General features: G+C 46.2%; 1 protein-coding gene across 4 annotated transcripts in view; it reads left to right on the forward strand.

Moving 5' to 3' along the window:
• The window catches only part of DENND2B (DENN domain containing 2B), a 197,584-nt gene that overhangs the window by 123,668 nt on the left and 45,999 nt on the right, over positions 1 to 27,917 (forward strand). For all 4 annotated transcript variants that reach the window (XM_083164631.1, XM_083164630.1, XM_083164629.1 and 1 more), the window contains 6 exons: positions 4,692 to 4,840; positions 6,854 to 7,069; positions 8,609 to 8,705; positions 9,737 to 9,781; positions 13,526 to 13,710; positions 23,957 to 24,066. In XM_083164631.1, the coding sequence (XP_083020757.1) occupies positions 4,692 to 4,840; positions 6,854 to 7,069; positions 8,609 to 8,705; positions 9,737 to 9,781; positions 13,526 to 13,710; positions 23,957 to 24,066 (802 nt within the window). The remainder of the gene's footprint in view (positions 1 to 4,691; positions 4,841 to 6,853; positions 7,070 to 8,608; positions 8,706 to 9,736; positions 9,782 to 13,525; positions 13,711 to 23,956; positions 24,067 to 27,917) is intronic.

The following is a 27,917-nucleotide window of genomic DNA, read 5'->3' on the forward strand; positions in this document are numbered from 1 at the left end:
AATAATGGATTCCAGACTTTTCTTCCCAATGGTATTAATAGACCAATGTGCTTAATTCCCCCCTAAATCATGTTAGTGACATGTACTGAGGGCAGGGTAGTTGTATCCATTCCTGCTGCATCCAGGATCCCCGTGAGATTTTCTGCGGATCGGTAAATTCGGAATAGGGCGGTGCCACCCAACCATTCCTCCTGTGAAATAACGCATCAATGTTCTAACATTTCCGGATAGTTCTTCAAGGTGTAGTTATTGAAGGCCAATGTGTCTGTCTTCAATGGGTTTTTGTTTTTTAAAATCTCCCAGTATAGTAAAGGGGTCCCCAGCAGCAGCTGGCGGCAATAAAACACATGGACGGTATGAGTTGCCGACATGGGGAAGCCTATTTCCCCAATGGCAGCAACACCCCCCACCCCACCCCCACCGCTCGAAAGCGTCTGCACAGAGGAAAAATCCTTTGATGTTACTTACCATTGAAGGTGCACCCAGCCGAAGGGTAGCCCAGAACTTTTTCGCTCCGCAGTCTTCTCCGTCATGTGACGTCAGCCGCCCCGAGCAGGCTGGGGAACCCATATAGGCCTATTGACTGTCCACCTAACAACCAGATACCAGCTAGACTGGCGACCGTATACTAGATTGAGGGCAGTACAGCCTAGGGATGGCCATCGACCGACGATGATTCAAAATCATCAATAATTTATGGCCAATGTCAAATTCTTTTGTCATCGATGGGGGGAGAACCAGATAGTTTGCCTCCATCGATGGCACAACAAAATCTATGTTTTGCTTTTTGTTTTTCAAAGTGCTGGGACACAGAGTATAGCTCCGCCTCTAGGCCCATGAAGCCCCGTCCCCACATTCTGATTGGCCGATGGGCCTGTCAGTCAGAGAAAATGGATGACCATCCATAGGTAACACTATCGATGGTCATCCATCACATAGTTTATTACTATCGATAGCCTGTTGCAGTATCGCCATCGATGGCAAGCGACTGCACCGATGGCCATCTCTAGCTCCTACTGAGTGCACACTATCATACAAGGCCTGTGTTTCAGGGTACAGGGGTCCGACAGTTGGGATCCCGACAGTCATTAGCCCGATGTCAGGATCCGGACTGGCCGGACCCAGACAGCATGGTGAGCGCAACTAAGCCCCTTGCGGGCACGGTGGCTCGCTACTCTCCCCACCTATTCTATTCTCCCTCTATGGGGGTTTTGGACCCCCACGAGGGAAAATAGCCGACGGCCGTCGGGAACCCGGCTGTCGGTGTTTTGACAGTCGGGATCCCGACGTCGGGTAAATGCCTGTCGGGATCCCGACTGTCGGGGCCCCATCCAGCACCCGTTTCAGTCACAGTCCTATATAACAGTTACACTGCGCATATGGCAGTATTGTAGTCCTGGTGACAGTGTGGGGCTGTGGATATTGCTTAGGAACCTGTGTGAGATCTGGTCTCCTCGCCCACGATACTTGGCTGTGTGGCAGAGATTTGTCCTGGGAACCGGGTAGGAGACGCACAGTACTCAGAAACCAGATCTATTTGTGGGAAGCGGATTCTCGCAGAGCTGGCTGTCCTGAAAGCAGAAGTCTTCATCTCCGCTTCCAGAGAGTGTAATAAATGATCTGTCTGAGTACTGCGTGGGGAACGCCATCATAGACCTGTGTTCTCCGGAGTTATGGTTGGTCGAGATGTTTTTGTTCCGTCACACAAGTCCTTGATTGAGATAAAGGGGTCTATGTACTAACCATTGGAGAGAGATAAACTACCAACCAGCTCCTGTCATTTTTCAAACACAGCCTGTCACATGACAGTTTTGGAGTCGATTGGTTGGTACTTTGGTGTCGAATCAGACCTCCTCGATCAGGTTCCGAATTCAGCGCCTCTGTCAGTAGTGGGGTCAGCGCATGTGCAGACCCCCCGCAGCGAGCTCCTTCCGCTACATTTTCATTCGCCAGGGCACTCACTGCCTGACTGACAGGCAGGGGGTGTTCCGGGGCTGGCACCCGGCATTTCATGGGTGTGTCCACGAAAACGGCGGTCGTGTCCATAGAAATGCTGGATGGGCACCAGGGAACGCAGGCGTCCCCCCTGCCTGATCGGGGCTGGCTGATGACATCACATGACGGCAGTGTCCGCCCCCAATTCGGAGAAATTCGTGCAGCAGAAAAGTAAGTCCTGGCTACTTTTCTGCTGCGAACTGAGAAGTCATACGATGATGAGCAACCATCGATGATTTCTCCTCTGTGAGGGTGCTTGCGAGCGTATGTGTGAGCGTACACATCTGCTGGCAGCGTAGCGAGGGGATCCGGCTAGTGGTGGTGGTGGGAGGCGTGCATTCACCAGAGTGGCGTTAACCTGCTACCTTAGTCCCCGAATATACGCAGCAGGTCTGAATCAGGCACTTTACCTCTCTCCAAGGCTTAGTAAATAGACCCAGTGTCTATCACTGTCTGTAAAGTGATGAATACTGTATCTGAATAGACACTATTCACCGCTGTTCTACTCAGCAGAGCAGCGGCTACTCCCAAATACCCCCCACCGTGGTCCCACAAAAAAAATCACGACCGTCGGTACTATGTTACCCCCTATAAAACACCACTGCCTTGTACAACGCCTGTGTGTCCGGCGTGTAGAGATTCAGAAGCAGCTACTTATCTTCATAATGGAGTCTGTGACGCTCATCTCCGCTTTCAGCAGTTTCTCGTTTCCTCTGCAGAACTTGGCAGCTACGGGGCCTGGTACGTAGGTGGGGCATCTGCCAGACCTCACACTAGGAGCATATCTCTGTGTACATATTACGCCATGTGGTGCCTTGGCACAATCAGTGACTTCTCCAGTCCCACATGGCTGGAATGTCACAATTCTGTCACGTTATGTGTGACGAACCCCAGAGGTTTCTCCTCTGGAAACACTTTTATCCGGAACACCCACTTCCTCTGATGTATGCGGAGTGGAACAGTTACATATCTCTTGTTACATAAGGTCGTTAGGGATTGGCCCATTAAGATCAAAGTGTCACAAATATCTCTAGGCCACAGAAAGGCAAAACAAAACTCTCATTGGTGGACTGCGTCAGAGCCACTCGCAAAAGCACCAATCAGGATAAGGAATGGGCTGCATTGGTTTTCACATATGCAGTTTCCAATAATCACTGAACCGTGTGACTATTGGCATTACGTGCTGAGATTGGCTGTGGTGCGCTGGTGGCGTGATTACATCATAGATCAGAGTGGGCCTGCCTAGCACTTCTGAACTAGTAGGCTCCCACCCAGTAACATCCCTTCTTTCAGTTAGCGTTCTAATGGTTCACCATCGATGCTAGTGGTACTTTCCATTGATTGCGGGAAACCATCAATGGATAACTATTGATGGTGTGAACCATCGATGGGCATCTCTAGGAGAAATAGATGTCTACAGTAGGCCAGAGAAGAAGAGTTAAGCACAGTGATGTCTGCTGGTAGGGTGTGCTGGCAGAGACCCATCTTATTGTCATTGACTTGGCACATTCGCTGGAGGTACCTGGGACTATTCCTTCCTGATTTCGACAAATCACCACACAATGGGGACAGTTGGGAGGAATGCCATTTATCCTCAATGGGGGAGGGGGCTGGATGAAGAATTCCTTCTTGCCCCAAAAAATGTCAACACAGGACCAAAACTATTGCCATAAGACCCTCTAATGGGCCCACGCCACAATGTCGCACTGTGGACTGAAACAAGAGAACATTGCGAAATAAGATGGTTTTATGCCTAATGTCTCAAAGCCAACACCCCCCCCCCCCCCCATCCCTGTATTCTGAGTAACAATGGGCTCATTGCCTAATACCAGGCTCTGACACTGGCCTTCGCTGGCATGGAAAACAATCAGACAACTGTATTATTGGAGAGGCATAAACCTAGCACTAGATTGTGTTCTTCTAAATCTACTGTATCATTTCTTATCACAACACAGCGCATCTGTGATCCGGTACGTTTAAGGTAGGATGGTTCATGTCAGGGTAGAATGGCATCTGGGTGACAGATGGAAACACATATGATCAGTCTAGGTGCCCATGTGCCTGGCTGGATAGATAGCTCCGTTCTTACATCCTACAGATGTTGAAAAAATTGTTTTTAAATCTTCAGTACCACCCGTGATCCACCAGGAACCACACACTGAAATCTACGGACCACCTTGACTTTTTTTTAGAAGTGCTGAACCCATTGTGGTCTGGAACATATCCTACTAATTTAGGTGCCACAGGAAATGTAGATGCCATCTTTGTCCGAATCGGGTTTATTATACGCATCTCTCTCATACTTTCTTCCGCCACATTTTATGCAGCCCCGCAAGAGTTAACGGTCTCCTATTTAAATATAAAACTTAATTTGTCTCGGAATAGATGGCACTTCTTGGGAAAGACATCTCTCGCTCACAAGAGCCCTATCCGGAGAACGCTCTCCCCAGCTGGACGATCTCAGGAGCGAGCCTCGTGAATTCTTTTTCTGTGTGTGCGTTAGGGATAAGAAAAAAAGGGATGGAGGGCTGTGGACATGTTGCCAGATTCCAGCTGCAGATGGGGGAATGAGTCACACAGGAATCTTAGGAGATTTTGTGCTGAGCGCTTGTTCATTTCACATTTATTCTGCTTTTCTAAACCCCAGTCTGTTTTTTCTTCTCTCTCTCTTAAAAAAAAAACAAAAAAATAAACAGGCGAATCCCCCAAAGAAAACCCCTACGAAGATGTGGACCTGAAAGGACGACATTTAGGCCGCAAGTCCCAGCTGTCACCGGACAGCTCGATAGAGCCGTCAAACAGGATGTGGAGGACTCCAGACAGGAAGTACACAACTCCCACCCAGGTGCGTAACTCACACGTGTCACTTGTGCTGAACAACATGGTGGCCGCGCCAGCTGTTCAGCACAAGTAGAGGTGCTCAATATATTTTACGGTAATGAGAATCTTTTAACTGAGGTCTTATAAGATTACTTTGAGGAAAATGAATCGTTTTTCACATAAATGAAAGCGGAATGGAAAAAAGGGGTAAACTGAAATTTTGTGTATATCGTATTGTGAAATCGTATAATGCATAGCAAACTCTACATAGTATGTAATAAAGTCCTTCGCTGTGATATATCTTTAGCGGTTTAGGCAGCGTAAGCCAAGAAAGGGATTGGTCGGCTATTTTTTGGGGGGGACTTCACTAAAACCGTCACTGCTTGGCTCTTTTGCTATAGATTAATGTATCGCGCACCTTATCATTCCCCTGACAAATGATTTGGGAAAACTGTAACAAATTCTGTCCAGTGGTTCTTGAGATTAGCTGGAATAAATAGACAGACGCCTACTGGGGGTTTATTTATACTGTGTGCATACAGATGCAGCGCCTGTCATCCAGCTCCGTCTGACCCTGCCTGTCTCTGCTTCAGGGAGTGGGGGCTGCGGGGGAGGTGCAGGGGACTGGGGGTGGAGGGCTCAGACGGAATGGGGTGCGCGATCTTGTGCGCGTGCACCCCCTTCCGTTGACTGGTGCAAGGCGGTGGTTGGTGATTCTATCACCAAGAGCTGCTCCATCTGTATATCCCTAAGTACCAGGAATATTATGCTGGTCATTACTGAGTATAACATTATGGTGGCTGCAGGCAATAACATGCTGGTCATTGTTGAGTATATGACATATATTGGTACAAATTAATATAATTCTTTACCCAGATCTATGTTTCCAATCTTGCAAATTTAAGTGACTTTTTAACCCATACTGTTTGTTGTCACCTTCAGAGGGTGTGTTATAGCTCACAGACAATGTCTAGTCAGGCAGTCAAAAGGTCAACACCAAAAGTTAGACATGCATTAGTTAGACAAATGTCTAATGCTTGTCTAACTTTTGTCAATGCCTAACTAATGCATGTCTAACTTTTTGTCAATGTCTAATTAATGCATGTCTAACTTTATGTCAATGTCTAATTAATGCATGTCTAACTTTTGTCACTGTCTAATGCATATCTAACTTTTCTCACTGTCTAACTAATGCATGTCTAACTTTTCTCACTAACTAATGCCTGTCTAACTTTTGTCACCGTCTAACTAATGCATGTCTAACTTTTGTCTCTAACTAATGCATGTCTAACTTTTGTCACTGTCTTACTCAGGGCTGGGCAACACCGGCCCTCCAGATGTTAGTGAACTACACATCCCAGGATGCTTTGCATTAGTTTTGCTATGTGGCCATGCTGAAACTGATGCAAGGCATGCTGGGATGTGTAGTTCACTAACATCTGGAGGGCCGGTGTTGCCCAGCCCTGGTCTAACTAATGCATGTCTAACTTTTGTCACTAACTAATGCATGTCTAACTTTTGTCACTGTCTAACTAATGCATGTCTAACTTTTGTCACTAACTAATGCATGTCTAACTTTTCTCACTGTCTAACTAATGCATATCTAACTTTTGTCACTGTCTAACTAATGCATGTCTAACTTTTGTCACTGTCTAACTAATGCATGTCTAACTTTTGTCACTAACTAATGCATGTCTAACTTTTGTCACTGTCTAACTAATGCATGTCTAACTTTTGTCACTAACTAATGCATGTCTAACTTTTGTCACTAACTAATGCATGTCTAACTTTTGTCACTAACTAATGCATGTCTAACGTTTATCAATGTCTACCTCTAGTAGCTTCCTGCAGCGTCTGCCAATAAATGCACAGTACAACTTGCCATTAGCAGCATTGTGTATCAGTGTGATGGCTGTATCATCATGTACAGTAGTATGATATCCCCAGATTCGGGGAAGGGAATGTTCATTGGCTGGTCCTCATGTACTGTACAGTGTCCGCACTTTGTCACGAACGAAGGAACATTTTTCTTTGCCAGGTAACGTCTAAGAGTGGCAGCCATTCTCTGCGCGTTGGGAATTCCTCCGAGAGGAAAGGTCACCGCGTTACCCGACTGCCCAAGCGGCACAGCCACGATGACATGCTGCTACTGGCCCAGCTGACAATCCCACCGTCTCCCAACAGCCTGAATGAGGACAGCCTTAGCACCACCAGCGGGCTCCTGTCCTCACGCAGGGCCCGCCGGATCCCCAAGGTGAGGGTTGTTAGGGTGGGTGCTGTGCATGTTAGCTGATATGTATGTGCACTTTCCTATTGGTACAGATCCTAGACCAATGGGGGAGCCTTATTTCCATATGGTTTAGTCTTAGTACAGGATGGGCACCAAATCCTTTGGTCACTGTTGGTTAGTTCTCATGGTGCCTGGCTGCATTTAATATACATTCAGTTTCTTGGATTTCTTTCCTCACCGTATAAATGATACCCTATATTTTACCGTGAAGCCATACAGACTGCTTGTATGTGGCTGACCCTGTATAAATGTCCTGGTATGTAGGTAATAATGGCCATTTCTTCTCAGCGGCTGTGTACATGTCACTCCTCCACACAAGAATACACCGATACCTCCAAATTACAGAACAACTGCCGTAAAGTGACCTCACCAGTCTGCAATGGTGATGTCACCACTAGATCATACATCAGTGACACCATTGAAAATATCATATTCCTGTCTCACTAGAGGCCAAACACGGTTAGACATAGTATAATGTGCTCCCTTCTGTAGGATATTATGATACATATATACAGGGCTATTTTTCAGCAGGCTCCAGCAGGAACTGAGGCCCTTATTCTAGTTCACTCTTTCTGACAAAATATTTCTTAGATGGACAAAACCATGTGCACTGCAGGTGAGGCAGTTGTAAAACCCCACCCAAATCTAATTATCTCTGCACAAGTAACACCTGCCTCATCTGCAGTGCACATGGTTTTGTCCATCTAAGAAATATTTTGTCAGAAAGAATGAACTAGAATAAGGGCCTCAGTTCCTGCTGGAGCGCCTGCTGAAAAATAGCCCTGCATATATATAATATATATAGTGATATGGAGCATTATTATCCCGGAACGCTGCACTGATTCACTTATTTTTGCTTACGGACTTCCAGTGCTGTTACTTCACAATTGACAATTGTATCTACAGTCACTGTCATTGTGCAGTTTTTTTTTGTTTGCGCAAGGGGGGGGGGGGGGGGCTGTATTGGTATTGGGGGTTATGCTGTCCTGAAGGCGTTCCGTACAGACTCTATATTTTTAGCCTGTGAACTGTTCCGTTCCTCCAGCATTTCCTGTTCCACTTGGAGACAGAAATTTAAATATATAAGTCTAAGTAATGATCTGAGTCTCTGTAGACACCAGCCAGCAGGGCAGAGGATTGCCAGTCGCCCAGAAACCCATTCTTTTTTCAAATCTGCATCTCCTAAAGTGTATTGGGTATAGCATATACACACATAGTTGTCATAGATTTGGTTGCACATACAGTACTGTAAAACATTTCCCATAGGATGCCGGCTGTCTTGCTACAATGGTAACCGAAAAAAAAGGGGGGGAATTGGGGGAAAGGGAGAGGCAATCGCACAGGAAATCAAGTTTAATAAGTGAATGACCCCTCAAGAGTATATAATGTGTGTGAATCACGTATCAGAATGAGGGTGTGCTACCACAGGACATCAGTTTTTACTGAACACAAAGAATAGAAAGATATGTCACTGTGTGGTAACCGTTCTCCCATCTCTTACAGCTCGTGCAAAGGATTAACGCCATCTACAGTGCAAAGCGAGGCAAGAAGAGATTGAAAAAACTGTCTATGTCCAACATTGAGACCGCGTCACTGAGAGGTAACAAGTAACCGTATTCAGAGAGGTATTTATCAACGTTCAGAGAGAGAGAGAGAAATATGAGAAATAAAGTACTACAGCAACTAATCAGCTTCTACCTTACATGTTACAGGCTGTATTTGAAAAAGTGTCAGTTAGAAGCTGATTGGTTGGTTCTTCATCTTTCACAATCTTTCTCCAAGCTTAGAAGATTTCCCCCTTTAGTATTAAACTAACACAGTGGGCCTGATTCAGAAGTGAGCGCAGAAGGGTTCGGCGCCGTGTCTTCAGCGCAGCAGCCGATCTGAGAAGTAATGCAAATGTTGTAGGTGCCGTCATTTGTCACCAGAGACCAGCCGCCGGTTCCTCATATCCGCTGCATGCTTCCGAAGACGAAGCGCTGGATCGACATTGGGAACATGGTGCCGGCCAGCAGACGTCTGAGCAGCCGATGGTTTCTCAGAATGTCCAGCTTAAGTAAGCCTCCGACGAAGCAGTCGTGGAGGTGATGAGATTAAAACCGCAGTGCAACTGGAGCCGCAACCCCTTTGACGCATGTGCGGAACAGTTGTGACCAAATCGGACCTGCGCCCACTTCTGAATCCCCTCCAATGTTCTGGCTGCTCTGGTACATTTGCAAATACATGGGTAAGCCCCCGAGCCCTCCGCCAAGGCTTCTCTGAGTATTGGGGTCCCATTTGCTATATCGGGCAAAGATCGACTCAATGAAGTTCGACGTACTTTATGTTGAACACTGAAGGTCGACAGGGTTGGAAGGTTGACGCAAGCAATATGTCAACAATCGGAAAGTTGACACTCAAATGGATGACTTGTTTTTTTACGATTTTTTGTCCCGAATGTCGACATAGTCGACATGACAGTGCTTAAGTGTACCGCGTCTTCTCGCATGACTCACTGCGCTTGGACTAATCAGTGGTAGAGATCTGGCTGCACAATGGTTGAGGGAATGGACACTTGTTCAAATAGAATTGTAATGTAAAGGTCACAGATAGCATTCAATTATAACCATTACTATTCCCTTCTATGTGCAGATGACAACAGCGAGAGCGAAAGTGACTCGGACGACAGGTTCAAAGGTGAGGAGAGATCTGTGGCCTCATTCGCATTGTGATTAGGACAGATTTACCATCATTGTGATTAGCTGGGATGTTCTGTATCCATCATTGTGATTAGCTGGGATGTACTGTATCCATCATTGTGAATAGCTGGGATGTACTGTATCCATCATTGTGATTAGCTGGGATGTACTGTATCCATCATTGTGATTAGCTGGGATGTACTGTATCCATCATTGTGATTGGCAGGGACGTACTGTATCTGTCATTGTGATTAGCTGGGATGTACTGTATCCATCATTGTGATTAGCTGGGATGTACTGTATCCATCATTTTGATTAGCTGGGATGTACTGTATCCATCATTGTGATTAGCTGGGATGTACTGTATCCATCATTGTGATTAGCTGGGATGTACTGTATCCATCATTGTGATTAGCTGGGATGTACTGTATCCATCATTGTGATTAGCTGGGATGTACTGTATCCATCATTGTGATTAGCTGGGATGTACTGTATCCATCATTGTGATTAGCTGGGATGTACTGTATCCATCATTGTGATTAGCTGGGATGTACTGTATCCATCATTGTGATTGGCAGGGACGTACTGTATCCGTCATTGTGATTAGCTGGGATGTACTGTATCCATCATTGTGATTAGCTGGGATGTACTGTATCCATCATTGTGATTAGCTGGGATGTACTGTATCCATCATTGTGATTAGCTGGGATGTACTGTATCCATCATTGTGATTAGCTGGGATGTACTGTATCCATCATTGTGATTAGCTGGGATGTACTGTATCCATCATTGTGATTAGCTGGGATGTACTGTATCCATCATTGTGATTAGCTGGGATGTACTGTATCCATCATTGTGATTAGCTGGGATGTACTGTATCCATCATTGTGATTAGCTGGGATGTACTGTATCCATCATTGTGATTAGCTGGGATGTACTGTAACCATCATTGTGATTAGCTGGGATGTACTGTATCCATCATTGTGATTAGCTGGGACGTACTGTATCCATCATTGTGATTGGCAGGGACGTACTGTATCCGTCATTGTGATTAGCTGGGACGTACTGTATCCATCATTGTGATTGGCAGGGACGTACTGTATCCGTCATTGTGATTAGCTGGGATGTACTGTATCCATCATTGTGATTAGCTGGGATGTACTGTATCCATCATTGTGATTAGCTGGGATGTACTGTATCCATCATTGTGATTAGCTGGGATGTACTGTATCCATCATTGTGATTAGCTGGGATGTACTGTATCCATCATTGTGATTAGCTGGGATGTACTGTATCCATCATTGTGATTAGCTGGGATGTACGGTATCCATCATTGTGATTAGCTGGGATGTACTGTATCCATCATTGTGATTAGCTGGGATGTACTGTATCCATCATTGTGATTAGCTGGGACGTACTGTACTGTATCAGTCATTGTTATTGGCAGGGATGCACTGTATCCATCATTGTTATTGGCAGGGATGCACTGTATCCATCATTGTGATTAGCTGGGACGTACTGTACTGTATCAGTCATTGTTATTGTCAGGGATGCACTGTATCCATCATTGTGATTAGCTGGGATGTACTGTATCCATCATTGTGATTAGCTGGGATGTACTGTATCCATCATTGTGATTAGCTGGGATGTACTGTATCCATCATTGTGATTAGCTGGGATGTACTGTATCCATCATTGTGATTAGCTGGGATGTACTGTATCCATCATTGTGATTAGCTGGGATGTACTGTATCCATCATTGTGATTAGCAGGGATGTACTGTATCCATCATTGTGATTAGCTGGGATGTACTGTATCCATCATTGTGATTAGCTGGGATGTACTGTATCCATCATTGTGATTAGCTGGGATGTACAGTATCTATTATTGTGATTAGCTGGGATGTACTGTATCCATCATTGTGATTGGCAGGGGCGTACTGTATCCATCATTGCGATTAGCTGGGATGTACTGTATCTATCATTGTAATTAGCTTAGATGTAATGTATTTGTCATTGTGATTAGCTGGGGTGTACTGTACTCATCATTGTGATTAGCAGGATTGAACTGTAACCATCATTGGGATTGGAAGGGATGTACTGTATCTGACATTGGGATTCGCTAGGATGTACTGTATCAATCATTGTGATCAGCTGGGATGTTCTGTATCAATCATTGTGATTAGCTGGGATTTGATGTATCCATCATTGTGATTTGCTGGGATGTACTGTATACATCATTGTGATTGGCAGGAATGTGCTGTATCCATCATTGTGATTAGCTGGGATGTAATGTACTCATCATTGTGATTAGCAGGAATGTGCTGTATCCATCATTGTAATTAGGTCGGATGTACTGTACCTATCGCTGTGATTAGCTGGAATGTACTGTATCCATCAATGTTAATAGCTGGGATGTACTGTATCCATCATTGTGAACGGCAGGGATGTACTGTAGCCATCATTGTAATTGGCTGAGATGTACTGTACCCATCATTGGGATTAGCTGGGAGGTACTGTATCCATTATTGGGATTAGCTGGGCTGTACCGTAATCAACATCATTGTGATTAGCTGAAATTTGATGCATCCATCATTGTGATTAGCTGGGATGTACTGGAACCATAATTATGATTAGCTGGAATGTACTGTACTGTACCGGTCATTGTGATTGGCTGGGATGTACTGTATCCATCATTGTGATTAGCTGGGATGTACTGTATCCATCATTGTGATTAGCTGGGATATACTGTATCTGTCATTGTGATTAGCTGGAATGTACTGTATCCATCATTGTGATCAAATGGAATGTACTGTATCTATCAATGTGAATAGCTGGGATGTACTGTATCCATAATTGTGATTAGCAGGGATATACTGTATCCATCATTGTGATTGGCAAGGACATAACGGACCCTTCAGTGTGATTGGCAGGGATGTACTGTATCAGTCATTGGGATTGGTAGGGAGGTACTGTATCCATTATTGTGATTGGCAGGGAGGTACTGTATCCATCATTGTGATTGGCAGGGAAGTACTGTATCCATCATTGTGATTGGCTGGGAGGTACTGTATCCATCATTGGGATTGGGAGAGAGGTGTTGTACCATTCGTTGTGATTGACAGAGATGTACTGTATTTGTCGTTGTGATTGGCAGGGATGTACTGTATCAGTCATTGGGATTGGTAGGGAGGTACTGTATCCATTATTGTGATTGGCAGGGAGGTACTGTATCCATCATTGTGATTGGCAGGGAAGTACTGTATCCATCATTGTGATTGGCAGGAGGTACTGTATCCATCATTGTGAATAGCTGGGATGTACTGTATCCATCTTTGTGAATGGCAGGGAGGTACTGTATCCATCATTGTGATTGGCAGGGAGGTATTGTATTTGTCATTGTGATTGGCAGGGAGGTACTGTATCCATCATTGTGAATTGCTGGGATGTACTGTATCCATCATTGTGATTAGCAGGGAGGTACTGTATCTGTCATTGTGATTGGCAGGGAGGTACTGTATCTGTCATTGTGATTGGCAGGGATGTTCTGTATCCATCATTGTGATTGGCAGGGAGGTACTGTATCTGTCATTGTGATTGGAAGGGAGGTACTGTATCTGTCATTGTGATTGGCAGGGAGGTACTGTATCTGTCATTGTGATTGGCAGGGAGGTACTGTATCTGTCATTGTGATTGGCAGGGAGATACTGTATCCATCATTCTGACTTTGGATCCCGTTCCAGCACACACCCAGCGTTTGGTACATATCCAGTCCATGCTGAACAGAGCCCCCAGTTACAGGACACTGGAACTGGAGCTGATTGAGTGGCAGGAGCGGGAGCTGTTTGAGTATTTTGTGGTGGTTTCTATGAAGAAAAAGCCGTCCAAAAACACGTATATCCCTGAGGTGACCTATCAGTTCCCAAAGGTACGTAGCCTTACCCCTTCGCTGTCTCTGCATTACCATCCTCATCTCTAGTCCGCCCTAAAAGCCCTATGTATCACACCCCCCACTGATAACATTACACCCGTATATCATACCCCCCCCCACTGATAACATTACACCCATATATCACACCCCCCCCCCCCCACTGATAACATTACACACATATATCATACCCCCCACTGATAACATTACACCCATATATCATACCCCCCCCCACTGATAATATTACACCCATATATCATACCCCCCCCCCACTGATAACATTACACCCATATATCATACCCCCCCACTGATAACATTACACCCATATACCACACCCCCCACTGATAACATTACACCCATATATCATACCCCCCCACTGATAACATTACACCCATATATCATACCCCCCCCCACTGATAACATTACACCCAAATATCATACCCCCCCCCCCCCACTGATAACATTACACCCAAATATCATACCCCCCACTGATAACATTACACCCATATATCACACCCCCCCCCCCCACTGATAACATTACACCCATATATCACACCCCCCCACTGATAACATTACACCCATATATCACCCCCCCCCCCACTGATAACATTACACCCATATATCATACCCCCCCACTGATAACATTACACCCATATATCACACCCCCCCCCCCACTGATAACATTACACCCATATATCACACCCCCCCACTGATAACATTACACCCGTATATCATACCCCCCACTGATAACATTACACCCATATATCACACACACCCCCCCCACTGATAACATTACACCCATATATCACCCCCCCACTGATAACATTACACCCATATATCACACCCCCCACTGATAACATTACACCCATATATCACACCCCCCACTGATAACATTACACCCATATATCACACCCCCCCACTGATAACATTACACCCATATATCATAGCCCCCACTGATAACATTACACCCATATATCACCCCCCCCCCCCCACTGATAACATTACACCCATATATCACCCCCCCCCCCCCCCACTGATAACATTACACCCATATATCACACCCCCCCACTGATAACATTACACCCATATATCACCCCCCCCCCCCACTGGTAACATTACACCCATATATCATACCCCCCCACTGATAACATTACACCCATATATCACACCCCCCCCCCCACTGATAACATTACACCCATATATCACACCCCCCACTGATAACATTACACCCATATATCACCCCCCCCCCACTGATAACATTACACCCATATATCATACCCCCCCACTGATAACATTACACCCATATATCACACCCCCCCCCCCACTGATAACATTACACCCATATATCACACCCCCCCACTGATAACATTACACCCGTATATCATACCCCCCACTGATAACATTACACCCGTATATCACACCCCCCACTGATAACATTACACCCGTATATCATACCCCCCACTGATAACATTACACCCATATATCACACCCCCCCCCCCACTGATAACATTACACCCATATATCACCCCCCCCCCCCACTGATAACATTACACCCATATATCACCCCCCCCCCCCACTGATAACATTACACCCATATATCATACCCCCCCACTGATAACATTACACCCATATATCACCCCCCCCCCCCACTGATAACATTACACCCATATATCACACCCCCCACTGATAACATTACACCCATATATCACACCCCCCACTGATAACATTACACCCATATATCACCCCCCCCACTGATAACATTACACCCATATATCATAGCCCCCACTGATAACATTACACCCATATATCACCCCCCCCCCCCCACTGATAACATTACACCCATATATCACACACCCCCCCCCCACTGATAACATTACACCCATATATCACACCCCCCACTGATAACATTACACCCATATATCATTCCCCCCCCACTGATAACATTACACCCATATATCACCCCCCCCACTGATAACATTACACCCATATATCACACCCCCCCCACTGATAACATTACACCCATATATTATACCCCCCCCCCCACTGATAACATTACACCCATATATCATACCCCCCCACTGATAACATTACACCCATATATCACCCCCCCCCACTGATAACATTACACCCATATATCATACCCCCCCACTGATAACATTACACCCATATATCACCCCCCCCCACTGATAACATTACACCCATATATCACACCCCCCACTGATAACATTACACCCATATATCACACCCCCCACTGATAACATTACACCCATATATCACACACCCCCACTGATAACATTACACCCATATATCATAGCCCCCACTGATAACATTACACAATATACCACACCCCCCACTGATAACATTACACACATATATCACCCCCCCCACTGATAACATTACACCCATATATCACCCCCCCCCCCCACTGATAACATTACACCCATATATCACACACCCCCCCCACTGATAACATTACACCCATATATCACCCCCCCACTGATAACATTACACCCATATATCACACCCCCCCCCACTGATAACATTACACCCATATATTATACCCCCCCCCCACTGATAACATTACACCCATATATCACACCCCCCCACTGATAACATTACACCCATATATCATAGCCCCCACTGATAACATTACACCCATATATCACCCCCCCCCCCCCCACTGATAACATTACACCCATATATCACACCCCCCCCCCCCACTGATAACATTACACCCATATATCACACCCCCCACTGATAACATTACACCCATATATCATTCCCCCCCCCACTGATAACATTACACCCATATATCACACCCCCCCACTGATAACATTACACCCGTATATCACCCCCCCCACTGATAACATTACACCCATATATCACACCCCCCCCCCCACTGATAACATTACACCCATATATTATACCCCCCCCCCACTGATAACATTACACCCATATATCATACCCCCCCACTGATAACATTACACCCATATATCACCCCCCCCCCCCACTGATAACATTACACCCATATATCATACCCCCCCACTGATAACATTACACCCATATATCACCCCCCCCCCACTGATAACATTACACCCATATATCACACCCCCCACTGATAACATTACACCCATATATCACACCCCCCACTGATAACATTACACCCATATATCACACCCCCCCACTGATAACATTACACCCATATATCATAGCCCCCACTGATAACATTACACCCATATATCACCCCCCCCCACTGATAACATTACACCCATATATCATTCCCCCCCCACTGATAACATTACACCCATATATCACCCCCCCCCACTGATAACATTACACCCATATATCACACCCCCCCCCACTGATAACATTACACCCATATATTATACCCCCCCCCCCCCCCACTGATAACATTACACCCATATATCATACCCCCCCACTGATAACATTACACCCATATATCACCCCCCCCCCCACTGATAACATTACACCCATATATCATACCCCCCCACTGATAACATTACACCCATATATCACCCCCCCCCCCCCCCACTGATAACATTACACCCATATATCACACCCCCCACTGATAACATTACACCCATATATCACACCCCCCACTGATAACATTACACCCATATATCACACCCCCCCACTGATAACATTACACCCATATATCATAGCCCCCACTGATAACATTACACCCATATATCACCCCCCCCACTGATAACATTACACCCATATATCACACACCCCCCCCACTGATAACATTACACCCATATATCACACCCCCCACTGATAACATTACACCCATATATCATTCCCCCCCCCACTGATAACATTACACCCATATATCACCCCCCCCACTGATAACATTACACCCATATATCACACCCCCCCCAACTGATAACATTACACCCATATATTATACCCCCCCCCCCCACTGATAACATTACACCCAAATATCATACCCCCCCCCCACTGATAACATTACACCCATATATCATATCCCCCCCATTGATAACATTACACCCATATATCATACCCCCCCCACTGATAACATTACACCCATATATCACACCCCCCCCCACTGATAACATTACACCCATATATCACCCCCCCCACACTGATAACATTACACCCATATATCATACCCCCCCCCCCACTGATAACATTACACCCATATATCACCCCCCCCCCCCACTGATAACATTACACCCATATATCATACCCCCCCCCCCCACTGATAACATTACACCCATATATCATACCCCCCCACTGATAACATTACACCCATATATTATAGCCCCCCACTGATAACATTACACTCATATATCACACGCCCACTGATAACATTACACCCCTATACCACCCCCCCCACTGATAACATTACACCCATACATCATCCCCCCCCCCGCCCAATAACATTACACCCATACAGGGGCGGATCCAGGATAAAATGACAGGGGGGGCACCATGATAAAAGAGGGTTTAGGTGGGGGAGGGCCAGTGTTAGTGGTGCCAGTGTACATGCTAAGAGAACGGCAGAGAGAGGGTGGGAATGGGATTAAAAATAGGCCCTGGCATTTAAAGTACGCAGGCCCACCATGGCAACAAAAGTAAAGGATGTAGTTGTGCGCGCGCCGAAGGCGCGCTCTGGAAAAGGGGGTGTGGCCACTCAACAGTCCTTGAGTGTAGTGTACAACACCATATACAACTTCTACACATTATGCAACAAAATACTAGACCCCATTATACATGATGCCAAATGGAATGAGCCAAAATTCACATAATGCCAAACGGATTGTGTCAAAATTCGCATAATGCCACACGGATTGAGCCAAAATTTACATAATAACACACGGATTGAGCCAAAATTCACATAATGCCAAATGTATTGAGCCAAAATTCACATAATGCCACATGGATTGTGTCAAAATTCACATAATGCCACATGGATTGTGTCAAAATTCACATAATGCCACACGGATTGAGCCAAAATTCACATAATGCCAAATGGATTGAGCCAAAATTCACATAATGCCACATGGATTGTGTCAAAATTCACATAATGCCACATGGATTGTGTCAAAATTCACATAATGCCACACGGATTGAGACAAAATTCACATAATGCCACACGGATTAAGCCAAAATTCACAATATGCTATATAAACAGGGACATTGTCCACCAAAGGCGCACATTAAACATTTACACCATAATGTCCATTACACGTTAAGTTACACGGCATGATGTCCATTATGTATTATGCCAAACACCATAATGCCTATTAAAAATTATGCTACATACAATAAGTGCTACTTATCTACATGCTCATTGCCAAGGGTTCCATGCTCATTGCCAGAGGTTCCATGCTTGTTGCCATGTGGGATTACATGCTCATTGCCAACAGGGAATACATGCTCGTGGTAAATGGGGGACAGCCGCCGCCAGGCAGAAGTGATAGCCACTGACAATGGCAGAGCCTGGCTGTATTCCGAGCACTGCAGGTCCCAGCTATTTGAAATAATACCCATTTCACACCAGAAAATGCATTCCCAGGTTGGCCCCATTTACACCAGCCTAGTCCCTGCATTTTCTGGTGTGAGGGGGAGAGAAAACCACCCCTCCCCCCCTTTAACCAGTTATCTCATTTAACCGGCTATATCTTCGGAACTAACTGACCCATTTACATGAGACAAGTATCATATTGAAGAACTTTGTCCAGTAAAAACTGGAATGTTTGGTTCCAGAGTAATCTGCCCTCAAAGAACATGAACAGCCATGAAATTACATTTCAAAAATAAAAAAATCGGTTTACACGCTATATCTCTGGAACCGATTGACCGATATGGACCATCCTGGTATCATATTGAAGGACAAGCGATTTGGAATTGAATAACATCAATCACAAGCTCCTGTGATGCCAGGGGGGGAACTGGCAGCTGTCGGAACCGGGTGGGGGTCGGAATTGACGGGTCCCATATTATCCTATGGGGAAAAAATGTTACAGCTTTGCCAGGCGATATCTCCGGTTCCCGGGGGGCTAGAGACATGGGGCTGGGCTCGTTGGAAAGCTCTGGTCCTCATCTACAAAATGAATGACAGGGGGGCACGTGCCCAGGTGCCCCCCCCCCTGAATCCGCCACTGCACCCATATATCATAACCCCCACTGATAACATTACACCCCTATACCACACCCCCCCTTGATAACATCACACCCCCCCACTAATAACATTACACCCATATATCATACCCCCATTGATAATATTACACCCATATATCACACCCCCATTGATAATATTACACCCATATATCACACCCCCCACTGATAACATTACACCCATATATCACCCCCCCCCCCCCACTGATAACATTACACCCATATATCACACCCCCCACTGATAACATTACACCCTTATATCACACCCCCCAATGATAACATTACACACATATATCACACCCTCACTAATTACATTACACCCATATATCATACCCCCACCCACTGGTAACATTACACCACACATATATCATACCCCCACTGATAACATTACACCCATATACCACACCCCCCACTGATAACATTATATACCCCCACTGATAACATTACACACACATATATCACACCCCCCACTGATAACATTACACCCATATATCATACCCCCCCCCAACTGATAACATTACACCCATATATCACCCCCCCCACTGATAACATTAAGCCCATATATCACACCCCCCCACTGATAACATTACACCCATATATCACACCCCCCACTGATAACATTACACCCTTATATCACACCCCCCACTGATAACATTACACACATATCACACCCCCACTGATAACATTACACCCATATATCATTCCCCCACTGATAAGATTACACCCATATATCATACCCCCACTGATAACATTACACACATATATCATACCCCCCACTGATAACATTACACCCATATACCACACCCCCCACTGATAACATTACACACACATATACCACCCCCCCCCACTGATAACATTACACCCATATATCACCCCCCCACTGATAACATTACACCCATATACTATACCCCCACTGATAACATTACACACATATATCATACCCCCCACTGATAACATTACACCCCTATACCACACCCCCATTGATAACATCACACCCCCCCACTAATAACATTACACCCATATATCATACCCCCATTGATAATATTACACCCATATATCACACCCCCATTGATAATATTACACCCATATATCACACCCCCATTGATAATATTACACCCATATATCACACCCCCACTGATAACATTACACCCATATATCACACCCCCCACTGATAACATTACACCCATATATCACACACCCCCCCCACTGATAACATTACACCCATATATCATACCCCCCCACTGATAACATTACACCCATATACCACACCCCCCACTGATAACATTACACCCTTATACCACACCCCCACTGATAACATTACATCCATATATCACACCCTCACTGATAACATTATACCCATTTATCAGACCCCCACTGATAACATTACACCCATATACCACACCCCCCACTGATAACATTACATACCCCCACTGATAACATTACACACACATATATCACACCCCCCACTGATAACATTTCACCCACATATCATCCCCCCCACTGATAACATTACACACACATATATCATACCCCCCACTGATAACATTACACCCATATATCACCCCCCCCACACTGATAACATTACACCTATATACCATACCCCCACTGATAACATTACACACATATATCATACCCCCACTGATAACATTACACCCATATATCACACCCCCCACTGATAACATTACACCCATATACCACACCCCCCACTGATAACATTACACCCATATACCACACCCCCCACTGATAACATTACACCCATATATCATACCCCCACTGATAACATTACACACATATATCATACCCCCCCCCCACTGATAACATTACACCCATATATTATACCCCCACTGATAACATTACACACATATATCATACCCCCACTGATAACATTACATCCATATATCAAACCCCCACTGATAACATTACACCCATATATCACACCCTCCACTGATAACATTACACACACATATATCACACCCCCCACTGATAACATTACACCCATATATCATACCCCCCACTGATAACATTACACACACATATATCATACCCCCCACTGATAACATTACACCCATATATCACACCCCCACTGATTACATTACACCCATATATCACACCCCCCACTGATAACATTGCACCCATATATCATACCCCCCCACTGATAACATTACACACACATATATCATATCCGCCACTGATAACATTACACCCATATATCACCCCCCCCCCCCACTGATAACATTACACCCATATATCACACCCCCCACTGATAACATTACACCCATATATCATACCCCCACTGATAACATTACATTCATATATCATACCCCCCACTGATAACATTACACACACATATATCATATCCGCCACTGATAACATTACACCCATATATCACCCCCCCCCCCACTGATAACATTACACCCATATATCACACCCCCCACTGATAACATTACACCCATATATCATACCCCCCACTGATAACATTACACACACATATATCATATCCGCCACTGATAACATTACACCCATATATCACCCCCCCCACTGATAACATTACACCCATATATCACACCCCCCACTGATAACATTACACCCATATATCATACCCCCACTGATAACATTACACACATATGTATCACACCCCCCACTGATAACATGACACCCATATATAATACTCCCACTGATAACATTACACCCATATATCACACCCCCCACTGATAACATGACACCCATATATAATACTCCCACTGATAACATTACACCCATATATCACACCCCCCACTGATAACATGACACCCATATATAATACCCCCACTGATAACATTACACCCATATATAATACCCCCACTGATAACATTATACCCATATATCATACCCCCACTGATAACATTACACACATATATCATACCCCCCCACTGATAACATTACACACATATATCACACCCCCCACTGATAACATGACACCCATATATAATACCCCCACTGATAACATTACACCCATATATAATACCCCCACTGATAACATTATACCCATATATCATACCCCCACTGATAACATTACACACATATATCATACCCCCCCACTGATAACATTACACACATATATCATACCCCCCACTGATAACATTACACCCCTATACCACACCCCCCATTGATAACATCATACCCCCCCCACTGATAACATTACACACATATATCATACCCCCACTGATAACATTACACCCATATACCACACCCCCACTGATAACATTACACCCATATATCACACCCCCACTGATAACATTACACCCATATACCACACCCCCACTGATAACATTACACCCATATATCACACCCCCAATGATAACATTATACCCATATACCACACCCCCACTGATAACATTACACCCATATATCATACCCCCACTGATAACATTACACCCATATACCACCCCCCCACTGATAATATTACACACATATATCATACCCCCCACTGATAACATTACACCCATATACCACACCCCCACTGATAACATTACACACATATACCCCCCCCCCCCACTGATAACATTACACCCATATATCATACCCCCACTGATAACATTACACCCATATACCACACCCCCACTGATAACATTACACACATATATCACACCCCCCACTGATAACATTACACCCATATATCATACCCCCACTGATAACATTACACCCATATACCACACCCCCCACTGATAACATTACACACATATATCACACCCCCCACTGATAACATTACACCCATATACCACACACCCCCACTGATAACATAACACCCATATATCACCCCCCCCCCACTGATAACATTACACCCATATACCACACCCCCCACTGATAACATTACACACATATCATACCCCCACTGATAACATTACACACATATATCATACCCCCCACTGATAACATAACACCCATATATCACCCCCCCCCCCCCACTGATAACATTACACCCATATACCATACCCCCACTGATAACATTACCCCATATACCACACCCCCCACTGATAACATTACACACATATATCATACACGTTTCTGTATAGTCTCAGTAACCAGGGTTCTGTGTCCGCAGCTAGAGAGACCCACAAAGCAGATGCGGGAGGCTGAGGAGCGTCTGAAAGCCATTCCCCAGTTCTGTTTCCCTGATGCCCGAGACTGGATGCCAGTGTCTGAGTATAACAGGTAGGTGTGGGTGTGGGAACATGATAGGTAGGTGTGTCAGAGAATAACAGGTACAGTAGTTGTGTGTGTGAGAGTATGATGGGTAGATGCATGTGTGCATGACAGGTAAGTGTGTGAGAGATTATGATACTGTAGGTAAGTGTTTAGCTGTCATAGTTTTGTCAGGTAGGTATATGTCTTACGGGTATGAGAGTATGACGGGTGTGAGGGTATGACAGGTGTGTGAGTGTGAGGCTATGACAGGTGTGTGACTGTGGGAGTATGACAGGTGTGTATGCGTGTCAGGGTATGACAGGTGTGTGAGTGTGAGAGTATGGCAGGTGTGTGGGTGTCAGGGTATGACAGGTGTGTGGGTGTCAGGGTATGACAGGTGTGTGCGTGTCAGGGTGTAACAGGTGTGTGGGTGTCAGTGTATGACAGGTGTGTGGGTGTCAGGGTATGACAGGGGTGTGGGTGTCAGAGTATGACAGGTGTGTGGGTGTCAGGTTATGACAGGTGTGTGGGTGTCAGGGTAAGACAGGTGTGTGCATGTCAGGGTGTGATAGGTGTGACAGATGGGTGTGTGGGTGTGAAAGCATGACAGGTGTGTGGGTGTGAGAGTATGACAGGTGTGTGCGTATGACATGTGTGTGCATGTCAGGGTAAGACAGGTGTGTGGGTATGACAGGTGTGTGGGTGTGAAAGTATGACAGATGTGTGGGTATGACAGGTGTGTGAGTGTGAGAGTATGACAGGTGTGTGCATTTCAGGGTGTGATAGGTGTGAGGGTATGACAGATGGGTGTGAAAGCATGACAGGTGTGTGGGTGTGAGAGTATGACAGGTGTGTGAGTATGACAGGTGTGTGCATGACAGGTGTGTGGGTGTGAAAGTATGAAAGATGTGTGGGTATGACAGGTGTTTTGGTGTGAAAGTATGACAGGTGTGTGGGTATGACAGGTGTGTGCATTTGATAGTATGACAGGTGTGTGCGTGTCAGGGTATGACAGGTGTGTGGGTGTCAGGGTATGACAGGTGTGTGAGTGTCAGGGTGTGACAGGTGTGTGGGTGTGATGGTATGACAGGTGTTTGGGTGTACGTGAGAGTATGACAGGTGTGTGGGTGTGAGAGTATGACAGGTGAGTGCGTTTCAGAGTAGGACAGGTGTGTGGGTATAAGGGTATGACAGGTGTGTGCATGTAAGGGTAAGATAGGTGTGTGGGTGTGAATATGACAGGTGTGTGGGTGTGAGTATGACAGGTGTGTGGGTGTGAGAGTATGACAGGTGTGTGGGTGTGATAGTATGACAGGTGTGTGCATGTCAGGGTGTGACAGTTGTGTGCGTGTGAGGGTATGACAGGTGGGTGTGTGGGTGTGAGTATGACAGGTATGTGGGTTTGAGCGTATGACAGGTGTGTGGGTTTGAACATATGACAGGTGTGTGCGTGTCAGGGTGTGACAGATGGGTGTGTAGGTGTGAGAGTATGACAGTTGTGTGGGTGTGAATATGACAGGTGTGTGGGTGTGAGTATGACAGGTGTGTGCGTGTCAGGGTATGACAGGTGTGTGCGTGCCAGGGTATGACAGGTGTGTGGGTGTTAGAGTATGACAGGTGTGTGGGTGTCAGGGTATGACAGGTGTGTGGGTGTCAGGGTGTGACAGGTGTGTGTGTGTGAAAGTATGACAGGTGTGTGGGTATGACAGGTGTGTGCATGTGATAGTATGACAGGTTTGTGCGTGTCAGGGTATGACAGGTGTGTGGGTGTCAGGGTATGACAGGTGTGTGCCTGTCAGGGTGTGACAGGTGTGTGCGTGTCAGGGTGTGACAGGTGTGTGGGTGTAATGGTGTGACAGGTGTTTGGGTGTACGTGAGAGTATGACAGGTGTGTGGGTGTGAGAGAATGACAGGTGTGTGCATGTGATAGTATGACAGGTTTGTGCGTGTCAGGGTATGACAGGTGTGTGCGTGTCAGGGTATGACAGGTGTGTGGGTGTGATGGTATGACAGGTGTTTGGGTGTACGTAAGAGTATGACAGGTGTGTGGGTGTGAGAGTATGACAGGTGTTTGGGTGTCAGGGTATGACAGGGGTGTGGGTGTGAGGGTATGACAGGTGTTTGGGTGTCAGGGTATGACAGGTGTGTGGGTGTGAGTATCACAGGTGTGTGGGTGTGATAGTATGATAGGTGTGTGCATGTCAGGGTAAGACAGGTGTGTGCGTGTGAGGGTATGACAGGTGGGTGTGTAGGTGTGAGAGTATGACAGGTGTGTGGGTGTGAGAGTATGACAGGTGTGTGCATGTCAGGGTAAGACAGGTGTGTGGGTGTGAATATGACAGGTGTGTGGGTATGAGTATGACAGGTGTGTGGGTGTGAGAGTATGACAGGTGTATGGGTGTGAGAGTATGACAGTTGTGTGCGTGTAAGGGTATGACAGGTGGGTGTGTGGGTGTGAGTATGACAGGTGTGTGGGTTTGAGCGTATGACAGGTGTGTGGGTTTGAGCATATGACAGGTGTGTGCGTGTCACGGTGTGACAGATGGGTGTGTAGGTGTGAGAGTATGACAGGTGTGTGGGTGTGAATATGACAGGTGTGTGGGTGTGGATATGACAGATGTGTGGGTGTGAGTATGACAGGTGTGTGCGTGTCAGGGTATGACAGGTGTGTGGGTGTCAGGGGGGATGCAGTTAATTTGCCGGCGGTCGGGATCCCGGCGGTCGGAATCCCGACACTGGAATCCCGACCGCCGAAATCCCGAAACTTTCTCCCTCTGTGGGTGTCCACGACACCCATAGAGGGAGAATAAAATAGCGTGCCGAGCGTAGCGAGGCACCGGGCCCGCTGCGTGGCGAGTATGACAGGTGTGTGCATGTCAGGGTAAGACAGGTCTGTGGGTGTTAGGGTATGACAGGTGTGTGGGTGTCAGGGTATGACAGGTGTGTGGGTGTCAGGGTATGACAGGTGTGTGGGTGTCAGTGTATGACAGGTGTGTGGGTGTCAGTGTATGGCAGGTGCGTGGGTGTCAGGGTATGACAGGTGCGTGGGTGTCAGGGTATGACAGGTGCATGGGTGTCAGGGTATGACAGGTGCGTGGGTGTCAGGGTATGACAGGTGCGTGGGTGTCAGGGTATGACAGGTGCGTGTGTGTCAGGGTATGACAGGTGCGTGTGTGTCAGGGTATGACAGGTGCGTGTGTGTCAGGGTATGACAGGTGTGTGGGTGTCAGCGTATGACAGGTGTGTGGTGTCAGGGTATGACAGGTGTGTGGTGTCAGGGTATGACAGGTGTGTGGGTGTCAGGGTATGACAGATGCGTGGGTGTCAGGGTATGACAGGTGCGTGGGTGTCAGGGTATGACAGGTGCATGCGTGTCAGGGTATGACAGGTGCGTGCGTGTCAGGGTATGACAGGTGCGTGCGTGTCAGGGTATGACAGGTGTGTGGTGTCAGGATATGACAGGTGTGTGGTGTCAGGATATGACAGGTGTGCGTGTATGACAGGTGTGTGCATGTCAGGGTAAGACAGGTCTGTGGGTGTTAGGGTATGACAGGTGTGTGGGTGTCAGGGTATGACAGGTGTGTGGGTGTCAGGGTATGACAGGTGTGTGGGTGTCAGTGTATGACAGGTGTGTGGGTGTCAGTGTATGGCAGGTGCGTGGGTGTCAGGGTATGACAGGTGCGTGGGTGTCAGGGTATGACAGGTGCATGGGTGTCAGGGTATGACAGGTGCGTGGGTGTCAGGGTATGACAGGTGCGTGGGTGTCAGGGTATGACAGGTGCGTGGGTGTCAGGGTATGACAGGTGCGTGTGTGTCAGGGTATGACAGGTGCGTGTGTGTCAGGGTATGACAGGTGCGTGTGTGTCAGGGTATGACAG

Source organism: Crinia signifera, chromosome 11 (genome assembly GCF_055691185.1).
Source record: "Crinia signifera chromosome 11, ASM5569118v1, whole genome shotgun sequence".
Classification (NCBI taxonomy): domain Eukaryota; kingdom Metazoa; phylum Chordata; class Amphibia; order Anura; family Myobatrachidae; genus Crinia; species Crinia signifera.